The sequence below is a fragment of the Muscardinus avellanarius genome, assembly GCF_963383645.1.
Source record: "Muscardinus avellanarius genome assembly, chromosome: 6".
Taxonomy (NCBI): domain Eukaryota; kingdom Metazoa; phylum Chordata; class Mammalia; order Rodentia; family Gliridae; genus Muscardinus; species Muscardinus avellanarius.
The window spans coordinates 83,768,258-83,786,326 of NC_137791.1; the positions used below are offsets into that span (position 1 = coordinate 83,768,258).

At 38.5% G+C, this 18,069-nt stretch overlaps 2 protein-coding genes across 2 annotated transcripts in view; both read left to right on the forward strand.

Annotated features, from left to right (window-relative positions):
* Positions 1–5,011, forward strand: part of TMPRSS11A (transmembrane serine protease 11A) — a gene marked incomplete at both ends in the record, with an annotated part of 54,058 nt that extends 49,047 nt beyond the window's left edge. The window contains 2 exons of the mRNA XM_080697234.1: positions 1,282–1,424; positions 4,850–5,011. Of these exons, the coding sequence (XP_080553360.1) occupies positions 1,282–1,424; positions 4,850–5,011 (305 nt within the window). The remainder of the gene's footprint in view (positions 1–1,281; positions 1,425–4,849) is intronic.
* A 9,955-nt stretch (positions 5,012–14,966) lies between these two features.
* The window catches only part of LOC308264104 (transmembrane protease serine 11D-like), a gene marked incomplete at both ends in the record, with an annotated part of 78,952 nt that continues 75,849 nt past the window's right edge, over positions 14,967–18,069 (forward strand). Inside the window, one exon of the mRNA XM_080697235.1 lies at positions 14,967–15,037. Within this exon, the coding sequence (XP_080553361.1) occupies positions 14,967–15,037 (71 nt within the window). The remainder of the gene's footprint in view (positions 15,038–18,069) is intronic.

Genomic DNA, 18,069 nt, shown 5'->3' on the forward strand with positions numbered 1-18,069 from the left:
CAGTTTCCCCATGTGGGCATCATTGGAGGGGTTCTAGCTCCACACAGTGGCAAAGTTGGCAAACAGCTGGTCCAGTGTTCCTTGGAATGAATGACCAACATAAATATTCTTACACTTGCCGGGCATGGTGGCACACTCTTGTAAACCCAGAATTCTAGAGGCTGAGACAGAAGGATCATGGTTCGCAGACAGACTCAGCTACTTAGTGAGGTCCTTCACAACTCAGTGAGACCCTGTTTCAAAAATGAAAAGACTGAAAAATAGGGCTGGGGGTGTAGCTCAGAAGTAGAATGCTCCTAGGTTCCATTCCCAGTATTGACCAAAAAAAAAAAAAAAAGAAAGAAAAGAAAGGAAGGAAAGAAGGAAAGAAGGAAATAAAAAACATTCTTATGCCTGTGCAGTAAAATTTGCTTTAGTACTAAAAGAGTAATGTGAGAGAGTGATTGTGAATAAGAATTGCATAAAGATAGCCGGGCATGGTGGCTCACACTTGTAATCTCGTACTTGGGAGGCTGAGACAGGAGGATCGCAGGTTCATGGCCAGCTTCAGCCTCTTAGTGAGGCTCTCTTCAACTTAATGAGACCCTGTTTCTAAATAAAAGATTAAGTATAGGGCTGGGAATGTATCTCAAAGGTAGAAGGCCCATGTGGGTTTCACAAAAATCACACACACAAAAAAAGAATAGCATAAAGATAAATCATCAAATTAATTGGTCTCTTTAAAATGATTCAACTTGATATGCTAACTTAATCTCAAAAGAAATAATAATACCTTAGTCATCAAATGTTTATAATACATCAAATATATATATACATATATATACATATATACATATATATATATATATATTTTTTTTTTTTTTGGTGGTACTGGGGGTGGAACCCAGAGGCTTTCTACCTCCGGGCTATACTCCCAGACCTATTTTATATTTTATTTGGAAACAGGGTCTCACTAAGTTGCTGAGAGCCTCACTAAGTAGCTGAGGCTGGTTTCGAACCTGTGTGATCCTCATGTCTCAGCCTCCCAAGCACGGGGATTACAAGCGTGCGCCACCCGCGCCACCACGCCTGGCCATCAAACATATTTTTAAAAATGTTATAGGACAATAGTCATCATTAAATGCACCAGATTCTTAATTAGAATTTTTTCTCTAGTAGTGCTTATAGTAATCTCATTCTATATTGAAAATTTGAGAACAAAGACAATTAGAAAAAGTATTTGTACTTTGCTCTAGTCAAAGATTATTATTGTAAAATTAAACTACTTTGTTTTTTCTTCAGGGGAATCACAAAATGAACTACGAGAAGCCAGAGTGAAGATCATAAGTAACAATGTGTGCAAGCAACCACAGGTGTATGGCAATGATATAAAGTTTGGAATGTTTTGTGCTGGATATCTGGAAGGAATTTATGATGCCTGCAGGGTAGGTTGGGAAGAGGAAATAATTCAAATATCACTATTTCTTAAAATGTGTATCTGGCTCAGGAATCATTCTATCTATGTTCTTTGTATTAGTACAAAATATAGACATTGCATTAACTCTAAAAAATTCTAATTGTAAATTTCATAACACAAATACATATTGGTACTGGAGATTGAGCCCAGGGGCATCGTGGCTTCAAGATATAGTCCCAGAACTCGTTTTATTTTTATATTGAATTAGGGTCTCTCTAAACTTCCGAGGGTCTCACTAAGTTGGTGAGACTGGCCTCAAAATCTTCTGGGATTACAGGCATGTACCACCATGCCCAGCTCACAAACATATTTTTAATGCTTTATTAAGCAATGTGATACAAGTTTGATGTTTTCAAATAAGCTAACTGATAAAATTACAATTTTGAAATAACCAGAAATCCAAAGACTAATAAAACAGATTCTCTTTCCTTAAAGGACTCACATTCTAAAAAAAGAATAATCATTCACAATGTATTGTAGTATGATGTTATAAACAGCATAAGAGAATTTTTTCCTTGAAGAGAACATTTTTGGAAGTATCAGAGAAATGATAGGCATGAGTTATAAAAAGCCCTTATACAACTACAGAATAAGAAAAAAAGTTATAGAAAAAAGTAGGGTAGCCAAAACTTCAAAGGTATGAACTTTTAATTCGTACTTGAGGGAATCCCAAGCATAAGAAGCATGAGAGGTAAAGGACCAATTAGTGGTGAAAAGAGTTTAGCCCATGCTGTCAGTATCATAGAATACTTCGCAACTCCATTTCTGTCCTCCAAAATTTATCTGGCATCTGGCATATATATTTATGTATGTTTTCTTTTTAATTTTTATTTATTAGTGCATTATAACTATGAAATGGGGGGTATCTTCTGAGCCCCCAAGATGAAGTGGGGGTTTCTTGAGAAGAAACCCAGGGTTTCAAAGATGAAAAAGTTTCTTGAGAAGAAACTCGGCATTTCCTTACCAGGTTCTTGTCTATGATGAGCAAAGAATGACACCTGCAGACCTCAGGAAGGAGAGTAAATGGTTTATTGGAAGCAGCAGGGCATGGGGAAAGGTGGCTGAACACCCCAAAGGGGCAGTCGGAACTCTGGGGTCCAGCAGATGCCTTCAGGACATTACTTGGGAGTAGCCCAAGCCGAATGCCTTCAATTACAAGCTGCTTTCTTCCAGGGTCCACACAATCTGCCAGAAAGGAATAGGGAAAGTGGCAGAACACCTCTCGGGCTGTCGGGTGTCTAGTGTCCAGCCGCTGCCTTCAGGACATTACTTGGGAGGAACCCAAGCCAAATGCTTTCAATTACAGGCGGCTTTCTTCCAGAGTCCACGCGATCTGCCAGAAAAGAGGAGCAGGTCACCCCTAGGGGTCCTGATCAGCCTTGATGTCCAGCAGAGGCTTTCAGGTCACTACCTGAGAGCAGCCCAAGCCACGTGCCGTCAATTGCACTCTGCCTTCTCTCAGGGCTAACATGACCTGCGAGAGAGAGAAAAGCTCCCCAAAAGGGGAGGGAGTCCCCCAGAGGGAAAAACCCAATTTTGTGGCTGTGCTAGGCATTTTGCCAGATGTCTGCGTGTCCTCTTTTGGGTTATGGTGAGTTTGGGATCCTGGGAATTCTGGGAAGCAGCTCTCAGAATTTGCATAGGGTATTTGCAAGTCCTTTGAAGAATCTCCTTTCAGTAAAGTGTCAGACTTGCTCTAGTGATGGCTCCTGGGTTTGTTGATTAGTAAATCGATGGCTTTATGAAGCTTTGGTCCTTCTTATCTCTGAACCTTGGAATAGCTGATCTCAAAAGCCTTGGAAGTTAGTATTCCTTGACCCTCAGGAAATTGACTTTTTTTCTACCGAGGCCTCTTCCCTATCTGCCTATTTCCTTCTACCTCCTCAATTATACATCATTATAAGGTATAGGATGGTAGAGGCATACATGTCATCCTTGGCATTTAACCCAGGGGCATTCTAGGTCCCAGCCTGTTTTTTGTTTGTTTGTTTGTTTGTTTGTTTAATTTTGAAACAGAGTTTCACTAAGTAGCTGAGTTTGCATTTGAACCTGCGATTCTCAGTCTACCAAGTACTGGAATTGTAGGCATGCACCACTGCTCCCAACTGGCATGTATGTTTTCTGATAAATGTAGGAGAGTGCTTCTTCCCCCAAACACTTTTCTTTTAATGTGAGATTCTTTTTTATTTTTATTGGTGCATTGTATTTATACATCATAATGGGGTAAAACAAAAAAACTTGTGTAGACATAAATGAACACATCACCCAGCCAGCCCCCACACAGTCCCCATCCCACTCCCTCCCCATCCCTCAAATGCCAAGAAAGTGGTTGTACATGAGGAAAGAATAGAAATGATATTCATGTCAGGTGGCAGAAAGGTTTTCCCAGAGTCCTACAGACTATACAGCATGGACGACATCTGTCAGTGAAAGAGAAATAAGTTTTGTTTTGCAAGAGTAGTATCTGGCATAGACCTAATCTCAGTTGCCAAGAATGGAGAGGGAGGCAGCCACAATCCAGGGAGTTCTGCAAGTTCCTTCCCATGAGAAGCAAACAGAACGTGGCATCAGGAGTCTTGGAGCAGACAGGATCTGAGAATTCTGACAGTTAAGTGAATGATAAGCCTCAGGAAAGATTGGTGTCATTCATAGGATTGTGTGGGTTGGGGAGCAACCCAATCTCACAAGGCAAACGAATAATAAAACAAAGTTCTAGTCACAGAAAAATAAGGTAACTGATTAGGAAAGTGGCCTGAGCACAAGGATCTAAGACAGGAATACAGTGAAGATAGCCGAAGTATGTAAGGAGAACCTTAGTCTGAAGTCCACACACCAACATCAGCTTGACTTTCCCAGATTGTCAAGTACTGATCTAGAACTCAATAAATCCTCCCATATACAGGATAAAAAACAGAAAGAGAAAAGCCAGATCATAATTTCTGTACCAGAAATCTTGCAGGGCAAAACCCAAACAAAAGAATCAGAGTGGCTGATATCAAAACCGAAGATGAAAGGTTTTCACAACTCATGCATATTTGTGATTTTGCTACTGTTTATAGATTAGAAAGAAAGCATCAAAACGTAAAAATATAATGAGAGAAAGTTGCAAAGAGGTTGTAAAACAGGACCAGGCTGAGTGCGAAAAATGTGGGATGTACAATTGTTTTTTAAATCTCTACTAATTCTTCTCTTTTTTTCTTAAATATATATTGTATACTCTAACAAAAAGTTATATATAAAATGTGGAAATTGATTAAACTGCTTATAATTTCAAAACCAATGCTTAATTTTTCTATATTGCAATCTGTATGTATACTGTCTAGTATCAAAATATGTGGTTCATCAAATATCTTAAATAATAAGCTTTCTGTTTCTCCTCTCTTTTATTTTCAGGGTGATTCTGGGGGACCTCTAGTTATACAAGATCTTACAGATACCTGGTATCTTATTGGAATTGTGAGCTGGGGATATAACTGTGGTCAGAAGAACAAACCCGGAGTCTACACCCAAGTAACTTATTACCGACACTGGATTGCTTCAAAAACAGGCGTCTAACTCACCTTGAAAGTTAAAGAGCTATATGCAGATCATACATGCATAAGAATCCAGAGACTTGGTGGGCATAGTACAATGAAGTGATGTTAAATGACTGGACCCGGAAACATGAGACATATAACATGATTTATTTTAGAACCACTATAGTTAAACAATAATTCATGGCCAACGTATAAAGGACTTATACTTGTAAAGTAATGGACCAGCTTATCCTGCCTTGAAAAATACAGAAGAGGTACTCAGCTCTTTCAAGTATGTTGAAGTATATTGAGGCACCAATGTTTTGAAGATATTCCATGAACTTTTTAGAGTGCTTTTGTCAAAGGTGTCCCCTTAAGTGAGAAGAAACTGTGAAATCTCAGTTTAGGAAACTCACATAATTCCTTATAATTTCTCCAGAGCTCACAAATACTCTTATTTTTTTTTCTTTTTTCTTGTTTTATCGAGCTTTCCAAAGAGCTTTTCCACCACAAGAAATGCATTTGCTACTTCTAGATGCCTCTGAGGGATCTTTATAAAGAAATGCTATATGTAGGGAACAAAAAAGTTTGGTGGCAAATTAAGTCAAAGATCTTCCAACCTTTAGTGTAAAGCCTCTCTAGTTTCTGTGTGATTTTTTTTAAACACACACAGATAATCAGATAAAATTTGATTAATCAATGGTATGTATATATGGAAACTGTTTAATCAACAATGTATTTTTGTTATGAAAATTTGGGGAAAGGGAATGGTAACTTTGAATAGTTCCAAGACAAGGGTCCAGGAACATTACATATTAATCATGCATTTACATATTTTTCTCACCAGGGGGAGATTTTGTTCATTATTATTTTAAGGGTAAATGCCTAAAAACAATTGAGAATTTAATAGCATCTAGAAGAATCAAAATAGTGGGTTTTTTTTTCATTAAAAAGAAAAATTTTATCCCATTATATGTCCACCACTAATTAGCTTCTAAGGCTTTAGACCTGACTATATCAATCATAGAACCCTAGTATTTAAAAAGAAAATATTTTTAAGAATAAATGTTGAATACGTATCACATAGAACACATGAACAAAGTGGTCCAAAAAGGAAAATATATCCCCTAATTAAAGTATCCCATGAAGTCATTGGAAGAGTTAGGCTTTTGCATTTCAAATGCAGTTAAACAAAGGCTTTGTGGAAATGTTACTGTGTTTGGCAGTGCCTGTGAGAATCAGAGTTGGCAGGATGGGGAGTCCTTTACTCATATAGTCCAAATATAAGCAAAATCACTGGACCAGCAGAATTAGTTTGTTAACTTCCCTATATCTGTTGATAAGGCATGAAAATAATCCTAAAATAATCTAAAAGAGATCTATATTTTTCACAAAATTGACCTGTAATTTAGACTTATAAAATTTTAACACTTAGAAGAGATTGCACAAGTTATACTGGCCAACATATTGATGTTATCATTAACAAAAAAGAAGCCAAGAAATATAAATCACCTAATTACGTTATCAGTACTTTGCATTCCCAATGGGCCTAGAACCTGGGTAGCAGCTTTGCATGCCCTTTTCCAAACAAAATATCTTTATGGTTTATTTATCATTAAATCTATGAAATTTTCAGTGAGTGCTATTGAATATGTTTGAAATTAGGAAACTCTTAAAGTAACAACTTAAATGATTCACTTAGAAAATTGCCTGCCAATTCTCTGAACTCATTTCAAGAAAAGTTACTTCTTCATATATATAAGTACATATAGGCATATAAATTACTATATTATGGGTGATGATAAATAATTATGACTTTTGAATGTTAAGACTCAGGAAATGATCTTAGATTTGTAAACTATTTCTCAACTTTTGTGCAGCATTTAATTTTGGGTCATATGTAAGGAAATATTGATATATCATTTTAAATCTAATAAAGTTGGTGATCAGAGCATTCAAAAATAGTATGGTCTGTGATATATGTCACATGAATATTTCCACTGTTGCTAAATATTATATTTATTTGTCAGGTGAGGTGGTACAAGCCTGTATCTCAAAACTTGGGAGGCAGGAACAAAAAGATTACAATTTTGAGGCCAACCCCAGCAATTTAGTAAGACCCTCTTTTTTTTTTTTTTTTTTTTTTTGCGGGTCTGGGGATGGAAGATACCATGATCACAAAGACCCTCTTTCACAAAAAATAAAATAAGGCTGGGTATATAGCTCAGATGTAGAATGCCTCAAGGTTCAAACCAGCACCTCCCCCCAAAAAAAAGAATTATATTTACTTTACATAATTAGTTTGTGTCACTCTAAACAAAGGTTTCTTAATATTAGTACTATTGATATTTTGGCCTGTAAAGTCCTTTGTTGTAAGAGGCTTCCCTGTTTACTGTAGAGTATTTAGCAATATTCTACTAGATTTTTGTAGTATACCACTTTCCCTAAATTGTGATAACCAAAAATAATGTCATACATTGGCCAATATCCCCTAAGTAATAAATTATACACCACTGAATATCATTATTTTATTTTATTTTATTTTATTTATTTTTTTGGTGGTGGTACTGGGGTTTCTGGAAACCCTTCTACCTCCGGGCTACACTCCCAGACCTATTTTTTATATTTTTTTTATTTGGAAACAGGGTCTCTTAAGCCAGCGCGGCTGGCTTCGAACCTGCGTGATCCTCCTGTGTCCGCCTCCCAAGCATGGGGATTACAAGCGTGCGCCACCATGCCCGGCGAATATCATTATTTTAAAGATATTCACCAATACTTTGTTTTTCAAAATATGAGAGAATTCAAAGTGATGACATTGAGTATTTAAAATCTATATTGATCAAGCTAAACATTCAATATCATGTTCCTAAAAGAAATAGCAGAATGACTGATACTTTAGTCAATATTTATTTCAAATACAGACTTATCTCCTCATACATAAAATGCTCATAGAATTTCCCTCTGCCTAGCATAAGTGAGGTCCTGGGATTGTTCCCTAGAATTGACACACAAAAAAAGAGAAGGGGGAAATATTACATATTCTTGCCAAGAGTACAGTCATTGAACACCATTAAATATTATCATTCCACTCTTGGTGATCTTCCTATGGGAACTGAAGTCATATTACCGTAGGGATGCATGCATTTATATTTATTGCGTACAACTTACAATAGTCAAACCATGCAACAGCTTAGGTGAATGAGTTCTAAAATTATGGTATATACACACAATAGAATTTTGTGTGTGTGGTACTGGGGGTGGAACCCAGAGGCATTCTAACCTCCGGGCTATACTCCCAGACCTATTTTATATTTTACTTGGAAAGAAGGTCTCACTAAGTTGCCGAGAGCCTCACTAAGTAACTGAGGCTGGCTTCGAACCTGTGTGATCCTCCTGTCTCAGCATCCCAAGTGCTGGGATTACAAGCATGAGCCACCATGCCCAGCTCACAATCGAATTTTATTCAGCCATAAAAAAAACAAAATTATGTCATTTGCAGGAAAATAAATGGTATTTAAGAATATTATGCTAAATAAGATTATCCAGTCACAGAAAGGGAAGAGTTAGATGTTTTCACTCATATGTGGAAGCTAGAAAAAACTGAGAAATAAAGAGGGCTTCATACAAATTAAGGAAGTTACTACTGGAATAGTAGAAAGGGGTTTGGGGAGGAGGTGGGAATGTGAAGGGGGATATCTGACAATGGAAACAACTCAAATAATCCTTTATTCATATGTGAAGTTATATTAATGTAAGTAATATCTATGAGGAGGGGGAGGAAACAAGGTGGGACCCAGTAGGAAGCACACTATGAGTACTATGTGTATGTAAGTTTCTATCACTCTGAACATCATTATGATTTATAAAATGCACCAATTTAAAAAATTACCTTCAGCCGGGCGTGGCGGCGCACGTTTGTAATTCCCGCGCTTGGGAGGCTGAGACAGGAGGGTCGCACTGGTTCCAAGCCAGCCTCAGCTACTTAGTGAGGCTCTCAGCAACTTAGTGAGACCCTATTTCCAAATATATATATATATATGGTAAAAATTTACATTGAAAATAGGCTTTTATGAAAAATACCCTCAGATGAAGTTTCTCTGTTTTTTAATAATCCACTGTAAGAAATACAACACATTTTACATCACAGCTCCATACATATACCACAAAATATATACATAATAAAAATTAATATGCGCCGGGCGTGGTGGCACATGCTTGTAATCCTAGCATTGGGGAGGCTGAGACCAGAGGATCGCGGTTTGCAGACAGCCTCAGCTACTTAGTGAAGCACTCTGCAAGACCCTGTTTCAAAATAAAGAATAAAAAATAGGGCAGGGGGTGTAGCTCGGAGGTCAAGTGTCCCTGGGTTCCATCCCCAGACCCGAAAAAAAAATTAATATGAAAATTTTATAAAACAACACTTACCTTTCCAAAGAACAATTATCTAATAATTTTATTCTACTTTAATTAATTAATTAATTAATTTTTTTGCGGGTCTAGGGATGGAACCCAGCGGCATCCAACCTCCGAACTATACCCCCTGCCCTATTTTTAATTTTTTATTTTGAAACCGGGTCTGACTGAGTTGCAGAGGGCCTCACTAAGTAGCTGAGGCTGTCCGCGAACCGAGATCCTCCAGTCTCAGCCTCCCGAATGCTGGGATTACAAGTGTGCGCCACCATGCCCGGCTCTACTTGAATTTTAAAAAATACACCATCATCATTAGTGAGAAGAAAATGATTGTTGCTACTGTGGTGTGTAAACAATACACCACCAACTAAATTGAGCTGACAATCTAATGAGTCATGATCTACTACAATGTATATAGATTATTCTGGAATAATGGTTCATTATTACTACTGATAAATTGTTATTATCTTATCACCATTATTCCCACCTTCTACAGCTCTCTAATGTGTTCGCTTAAAAAATTGTGGCCAAGTTAAAATACTTTTCAATAAAACCTTCATTAATTTTGCTTTTGACTAAAAACACCCTAAATTCATGTTTTTTTTTTTTTTAGGAACTAAGGTCCTTCACAACCTGCCAGTGTCTTAGCACTCTCACTGCAATAATCCAAAGATCTGACTACATAATTTAGAGGAAAGGAGATTTATCTCTTCACTGTTTCCTTGGAGATTTGGGGGCTTGGTCCACAGGAGGCCCAGAACCATGGATCTCAGGGAATGGCAGCTGGAAACAGAGAGAGGAGTAGCACCAGGCTTAACTCTCACATCATGGAGGTTAGGAGCAAGAGGTAGCAAGCAAGCAAGGGGAGTCACAGACATAAGCACATTGCCTAAGGTCACATCCCCAGGGATCCACCTCCTCCGTTCACACCATGCCAGCCCATGCGCCACCCAGATAAACGCATTACAATCAATGTATCCACTTCTGAGGTGACCACCAAGCCCCACTTCCAGCATTGCTACCAGGTTTCCATGAGGGCTGGGTGGGTATTCTATTACATTACAGCCATCAACCAATAGAAATTTTTCTTTTCTTGTACTCTGTTCTCTGTAACACTGGACATTAGTCATTATTTTCTGAAAATGTCCTCCTTTTTGTTCATACCATTCTCTTCATTGTATAGGATCAAGCTTAAGTATAACCCCTGTCAAGAATATTTTTCTTTTATTATTTCAGGCAAAACTACCCTCCATCCAAACCTCTGAGAATTTTTCTACTTCTAAAGTATTTCTGATTTTTTACTCTGGCTGATAGTTTTTACATACATGTATTAACTCTTAAAATGTTTTTCGGTTCCATAAATATCAGACTTCTTTGTTTATTTTTGTATCTTCTACAGTACTTAAAACAACATTTAGTATATGTTTTAGCTAAATGTTTAGTGAAATAATAAACGAATGGAGGCTAATTATGCCCATGAAGCCAAGAAACCTGTTCCCAGTTGTTGGTTGCCCTTCCCCCATCACTTCACTGGGTTCTTCAACCTATAAGGCCCCATTTTACATATTTCTGAATAATTCCAAAGACCTCCTGTTCTTTGCCTACACCACAAGCAGACAAAACACAACAGGCCCTAATGTGTGACAGTCCCCTTCCAGAAGTCCTTCTAATTAAAAAATTTTCCCCTTATATCCTTAAATGGTCTTATCTCAAACCCATATGTATACTTGAAAATGAAACCAGAATACAAATCCTAGCTGTGCAGCACTTCCCTTTCTTTTGTTTTTATTCAATCCACCAGTGTTATCCTTTCTTCATCCTTCTCCAAAGCACCTCGCAAAAATCTGGGCATTTCCAATAGTCATGCTAGATATCCATGCTATAAGCCCCTAGCTGAGGCCTCTTCTTATTGAATTTGCCTAATAGTAGATGCTAGAGATAAGATAAAGGCCCATATATAAAATCTCCTTTGTGAAAACTCACAGAAATAAGGGAACTTGACTTTCATAAAAATGATATTTGGTTCTTAGATTTTAGTTATCCATATAAGAGTGTTCTTTCATTTTTTGTTAGTAAGCAGACTTTAATTAGTTAACTTTGTCAAACTGTTCTGCAGTTTTATAAGCCCAGGAATTTTCTCCCACAGTAGAATTTATTAAACTAAAGAGGAAGCTTCTAAATGTCACACTGTATTCATAAGTGTAGTAGTGGAGAAGACCTGAAGCTCATGGGCTAGTAAATGACTGATAAATTGAAAGATAGTGAAAAAATTCCCTATATAAGCAGGTTCCTAGAGCATCCTACTTGGATAGACATTGCATTTTATACTCAGTAACTAAAAGTCATTTATACATGAATTAATTTTAGTTGAGCTAAAATTAAAATTTTTGAAGTTTTGTTTTAGAAAGAAATTAAATCAAAAGTCATTTTTATATTTTTTGCAGCTTTAACAAGTATTCATTTAACAAGTCTTAAAGAAAAGAGAGAAAAATCAGCATACAGGAACACCGAAGAGCCGGAAAATGGAACTCTGACCCCCTCTCCATTCCTGGCCTTTAAATAGATTTTGTATTGGTATTTTATCAGCATAAACAAAGCAACAGGCTAGTAACTTCTTAGCCAGGTGGTACCTATTTGCCTCCAGATAGAGCACTTACTAAGTGCAGAGGTCAATAATCTACCTTGTTTCCACCTTCATTGTACTGGGGTGTATTGGTTGTTCATCAACTATGGGTACTTTGAAGCAACACACAGAGTTTATCTTTCCTATACCCAGGCCAATTTTACAAAGAGGAGTAAAGAGAGGCACTTATTGTCTCTAATATTTTTAGGGCTAAAAACTTCAATTGTCTCTAAGAACTTTAAGGCTAAGGCCTTAATCTCCTTTACATCCATATTATAGGTTAAACATTAGAACAAAGGGCAGAGAGAAAGGGGAGCTCTGCAGTGTAACAGCCACTGGCCCTCCTTGCCTGACTGCCTGTGTGGCAACCAGACTCTGACTGCTTTTAACATTTTAGAAATTAATACTGGAGTAATTTTTCAATACTAGCACACTACTATCCTTTTTTAACTTTCTGACATCCATCAGGCCAAAGGGACTGGGAACTGAGAAAGTCAGTCAAGCTACTTCCATGCTCAGAGGGATCAGAGTGAGGTCCCAGCCTTGAGGGTGTGAAGAAATTACTTGTTGGGGTTACAGTAGGCAATGTTTGAAGTGTTCAGGGCTGTCCAAGGGGCTCCAGCAGATGTTCATCTGGGGTATTATTTGGAACATCATCTGGAGCTTGATGACTTCAGCTCTGTTGAACACAAACTTAATAGTAACAAAGCCAAAACTTTAATGGTGTGAGATGGAGCCATGGGTTCATGTTATAAGCTAGTTGAGAAAAAGTAGCCAGAACTATACTTTTGTAATCTTAAGTAATTTTTATTATTACAAAGGTAGCTAGAAAGGACAGAATAATAAAGCACTACATCAGAGGGATATAGTGGAGTGCCTTGGTTAAGGGGATTGATCTTGGCCCTTCTTAGTCCTTCAATTATTCAGCATAGAAAATGGGTCTTTTCCCAATCATACCTTATATAGTTATGGTCCCACAAGGGATCACCTGATGGAACAGCCTATCCTCCCATTGCAGTCATTCATTCTACTCTCACAGAGCTGTTGAGAATTCTAATAATCATTACCCACTGCTCTAACCCTCTTATATATTTGGTCTCTCTCTAGTGATGTCAGTGTCTCATCTAAGATCAACTTGACATCCCTCCAGGTTAGGTCATATAAAGAACTGGGTAACCTGAATGCCAGCACATATTGGTCAAGGTCAGTGGTATAACTACCAAGATCCCTATTAATTTATTTAAGCTCAACTAGTGAAAACGGTTATGGACAGATTGGACTCCAAACTCTTCCCCCCTCCACTGGTCAGGGGAAATATTCCTTTTAGTCTCCTTGGAACTGGTCCTGGCTGTAGTTTCTCAGTTTGAGGTGTCTCTTGTATCCCGTTGTCAGAGGGGGCCATATCATGTTATGGAAGGGGTCTATTTAGGTGCTGTTCCTCAGATGCTAATGGGAGCTTTACTGGTTGCTGCTCTAGCTCCTGCAGGGTGGTCATCCTGCTTTTCTGTGGTCACCTGATATTTGGGTTTGTCCTCCACTGCTGCTACTAAGATTGCCTCAGGCTTGCAATCTTTTTTTTTTTTTTTTTTTTTTTTTGTGGTACTGGGGTTCCTGGAAGCCCTTCTACCTCCAGGCTACACTCCCAGACCTATTTTTACATTTTTAATTGGAAACAGGTTCTCCTAAGCCAGCGCGCGCGGCTAGCTTCGAACCTGCGCGATCCTCCTGTCTCTGCCTCCCAAGCGCGGGGATTACAAGCATGCGCCACCACGCCCGGCCCAGGCTTGCAATCTTTGAATAAGTCTGGATAGCTTCGAAGATAATAATAATAATAATAATAATAATAATAATAATAATAACTGAATATATGGCCTCTCATTGTTTTTGCCTGCCCCCCTGTAGAACAAGTCTAAGTGAAAGATAGTATTAAAGTTTAAGCTTCCCTGTTGTGGCCAGGCTTTCTCATCCCTCAGAGAGTACTGTGGCCAGACCTGAGTACAGAAGAAAATGATAACTAATTTCTTTAAGATCTGGGGGTCAAACTTATTCTAGTGTTTGAAGATATTCCTGGAATCTCATCTAAGAGAGAGAATTTGGGTTTTAGTGGTCTGTGCAGGGAAGATGGCTCTCCTCCTTAGCATATCCCAGCCTGCACCCAGTGAAGTGAAGTGAAGCTGGGGCCAAGTCCGGCTAAGCACCTGGTGTGAGCTTTGTGATGGTGGCTCCTCATGGAGGAGGTTGGGCCTCTTAAGAGCATGGGCCTGACCTGCCTCCAGACCCTACTTCTGTTGGTTCCCCCCCCTTTCTGGATGGGGTCCTCTGTGTTTTCTCCTAAGGCTTAGAAATTTTTGGTGCCATTATTTAATAAAACATGCTATTTCCCAAATATTGTCATCAGACACAGACAGATTATAGCTAGCAAAGCTAGAATCTCAAGGGTGGGAGGTTCCTGTTATTATGCCTCAGAAAGTTGCATTAGCTAGATGGGGATAGAAACCTAAAACTGCCAATAAATCAGAGATAACCACCCATGAATGTTCTTCTTTCCTAAATTCTGCCCAGGCTGCCATTAACAGCATATACTATGTTAGGTGACAGAAGAGAGGAGCCCAGGACACAGATGACATTAGTCTCTGCAGGAGTGAATTAATTAATTAAGTTAATCTGGTGGCAATAGGACCCCAAGGATCTCAGGCTGCTGAAGTTGTACTCTGAGTGGTCTGCACTTGTAGTTCTCCTAAGCAGAAGCAGTGGTGGCAAGTGTTTGTAGAGCCACACATCCCCTTCCAGGAACCCTCTGAATGCAAGGTGGCCATGGGTGTGGAACAAAGGCACTGAAGCAGCCACTTCCCCTCTACCCAGCTCACAATGGCTCTGGAGCTGGCTCAGCTTGCTGGCTGCCACTGCAATGGTTAATAGCAATCCTCGCAGGGCTCGGTCCTGGGCAGGACCACTCGTCAGCATGTCTTCCCCCACCCAGCTCAGTACCTGTCACAGCTGCTGCTACAGTGGTGGTGGGAGAAACACGCTGATGTACTGACCTTTAAGGAGCAGTGGCATGAAAGAACCTACCATCGAGATGACGTGGAACTCACTTTTGGAGACACAGTGGTGCAAAAGCTGCTTTACAACTGTAGCTGAAGCTGCTGCTGCCCAATGAATCTCCAGAGCAAAGGTCCCGTGAAAATCATTACTTAAAATTTATTATTGAGCCACTTGTCCCATCTGGGTTGCCAACATTACAATTGTAGTGGTGCTATGGGTGCATTTTCCTCTATTCAACTAGTATTTGTTGAATAGGAAAATTAAAACCAATAGACAGCTTGGTGCAGGTTTCAGTATTTATTGCAAAATGAATAGAAAATAGAAATGGAAAAGAAGAAACAGCAGTATGCAGGCATGTTGGAGAGCACAAAAATAGAATTCTCCATATATAGATTTTTTTTTTCCGGTGATACTGGGGTTCCTGGAAACCCTTCTACCTCCAGGCTATACTCCCAGACCTATTTTATACTTTTTTATTTGGAAACAGGGTCTCTTAAGCCAGAGTGTCTGGCTTTGAACCTGCGTGATCCTCCTGTCTCTGCCTCCCAAGAGCGGGGATTACAAGCGCGTGCCACCACGCCCAGCCATATTATAGATTTTTTTTTTTTTTTGGTGGTACTGGGGTTCCTGAAAGCCCTTCTACCTCCGGGCTACACTCCCAGACCTCTTTTTACATTTTATATTTGGAAACAGGGTCTCCTAAGCCAGCGCGTGCGGCTGGCTTCGAACCTGCGCGATCCTCCTGTCTGCGCCTCCCAAGCGCGGGGATTACAAGCGTGCGCCACCACGCCCGGCCATATTATAGATTTTTAATCTGAAGATTTTAGACGGTGAGGAAGGGAATCTGGATACAAACCTATCTAGAAATAAGAAAAATCTGAAAGAGAACAAGTTCAAAGGAAATTAAAAACTCAGAATTCTAATTCCCAGACCAACTAATGTTAAATCAGGCAAATATTATCAAAGTAACTATATAACTGGCAAAAGAGTATGAGCTAAAGATATCATCAGCTGTTTATTCACTAAAATCACAAATGTTTCTGTGACATTTTTGTGGTGGGAGGAGTGTTACTAAATAGCATCTTCATCTAGCTTGTGTGCATCCAAGTAGGAAAACAAATAGTAGTTAACTGGAAACTTCTTCCACCTGAACTAACCTCTGGTTAATACTGTTGGGATTTATACATTTAAGAAATTGTAGAATTGTGCACAGAGAAGAGATGAAAAGACTGATATTGATGGAAGGAAAAATTAAATATGTAAGTAATAAGATAAATATAAATGCTTTCTAGCTCAGCAGAGCTCTAGACTCTGTCACTAGCCAAATACAATCAGAGAATATGTTGTGCACAGTGGTATTACCTAAGTTTATGCACCAGTGCATATGATTTGCACATGATCTTGTTATCCCTGTTTGGCCTGTAGATTTCTCAAGTGCTAAAAAGCTACCAGAAGAAAGAAAAAATGGTGCAAATGCTTTGAATGAAAGTTTGGCAGTTTTTCACTAAACTAAATGGTTTCTTTACCATATTTATCTTCTTAGTATTCACACAAATGAATCAAAAATTTATGTCAACAGAAAATCCTGCACATAAATGCTGATAGCAGCTGTAATTGTCAAAATGTAGAGGCAACTAAGATGTCCTTTTGTCCTTTGGTAGATAAATAGATATAAATAAGTGTTGGCACATTCAGACAATAAAATATTACTCATCATTCAAAACAAATGAGATGTCAAACAAAGAAAAGACAGAGGAACCCTATATGCATATTACCGAGTGAAAGAGTCCCATCTGGAAAGACTACATACAATGATTACAACTATATAAATTCTGGAAAAAGCAAATGACAGAGACAAGTAAAAGAAGCAGTGACTGCCAGAGGTGTACAACAGAATTTTTAGGGAAGTAAAACTGAACCTGCTCCACATGATTACTATACTGGTGGACATGTGTTGTCATACATGTGTCAAAACCTGAGACTGAGCTGTTTGAGTAGAGTTTTATTTAGCTCATGGTTTTGGTGGCTGAGATGTCCAAGAGTACAGCACTGGCGCCGGTTTAAAGGATGTGCTTTCTATATTATAACACAGTGAAAAATGCCACATGGCAAGACAGAGCAAGCATGATAGTTCAGATCTTCTTTCCTGTTTTTATAAAGCCATTAATGCCATCACTGTGACCCCACCCTCATGACCTCATCCTATCTTAATTATCTCCTAAAGCCCCACTTCCAAATACTATTAACATATGACTCTGGGGATTAAGTTTTCAACTCATAAATCTGGCGGTCACACCCAAACCATAGCAACATTTAAATGTATGGATTGAGTTAATAGATTCCTTTCCACAGTATAAGTGCGCCTCTTCCAAACAGCTGAAGGCCTGAATAGAACCAAAGACTGATACCCGCCCCCCCCAAAAAAAAAATTCTGCCAGCAGATGGCCTTCAGACTCAAACTAAAACAGTAGATCTTTCCTGGTCTGCTGGCCTACCCTTAAGATTTCGGACTTACCTCCCTCCATAATTACATGAGTTAATTCCTTAAAATAAATATCTTTCTATATACATACACACCCTATCCTATTATCTCTGTATCTGGAAAACCTTGACTAATATAAATTCTGTATCAGTTCCCTTCATTGAAAACTAGAAACATATACCTATCTCATGTAGTGATGAGCAAAATAAATGGAGTAAATGATTAATATTATATATGGTAATATAAAGTAAACTTGTCAAAACCAAAATTCTTGGAAAAAAGAAAAGTTAATTAGAGTTAGTCAGACAGCATATAGACTTAGTCAGAAGGTTTCAAAACTTCATCTAAAAATAAAGCCTACAGAATGGGAGATCTTTACCAGATATTCCTCTGACAGAGGTCTAATATCTAGAATATACAAAGAACTTTAAAAACTTTACACTAGAAGAACAAATAACCCAATCAAGAATTGGGCAACTGAGTTGAATAGACATTTCACAAAAGAGAAGATACAAATGGCCAATATATACACTGAAAA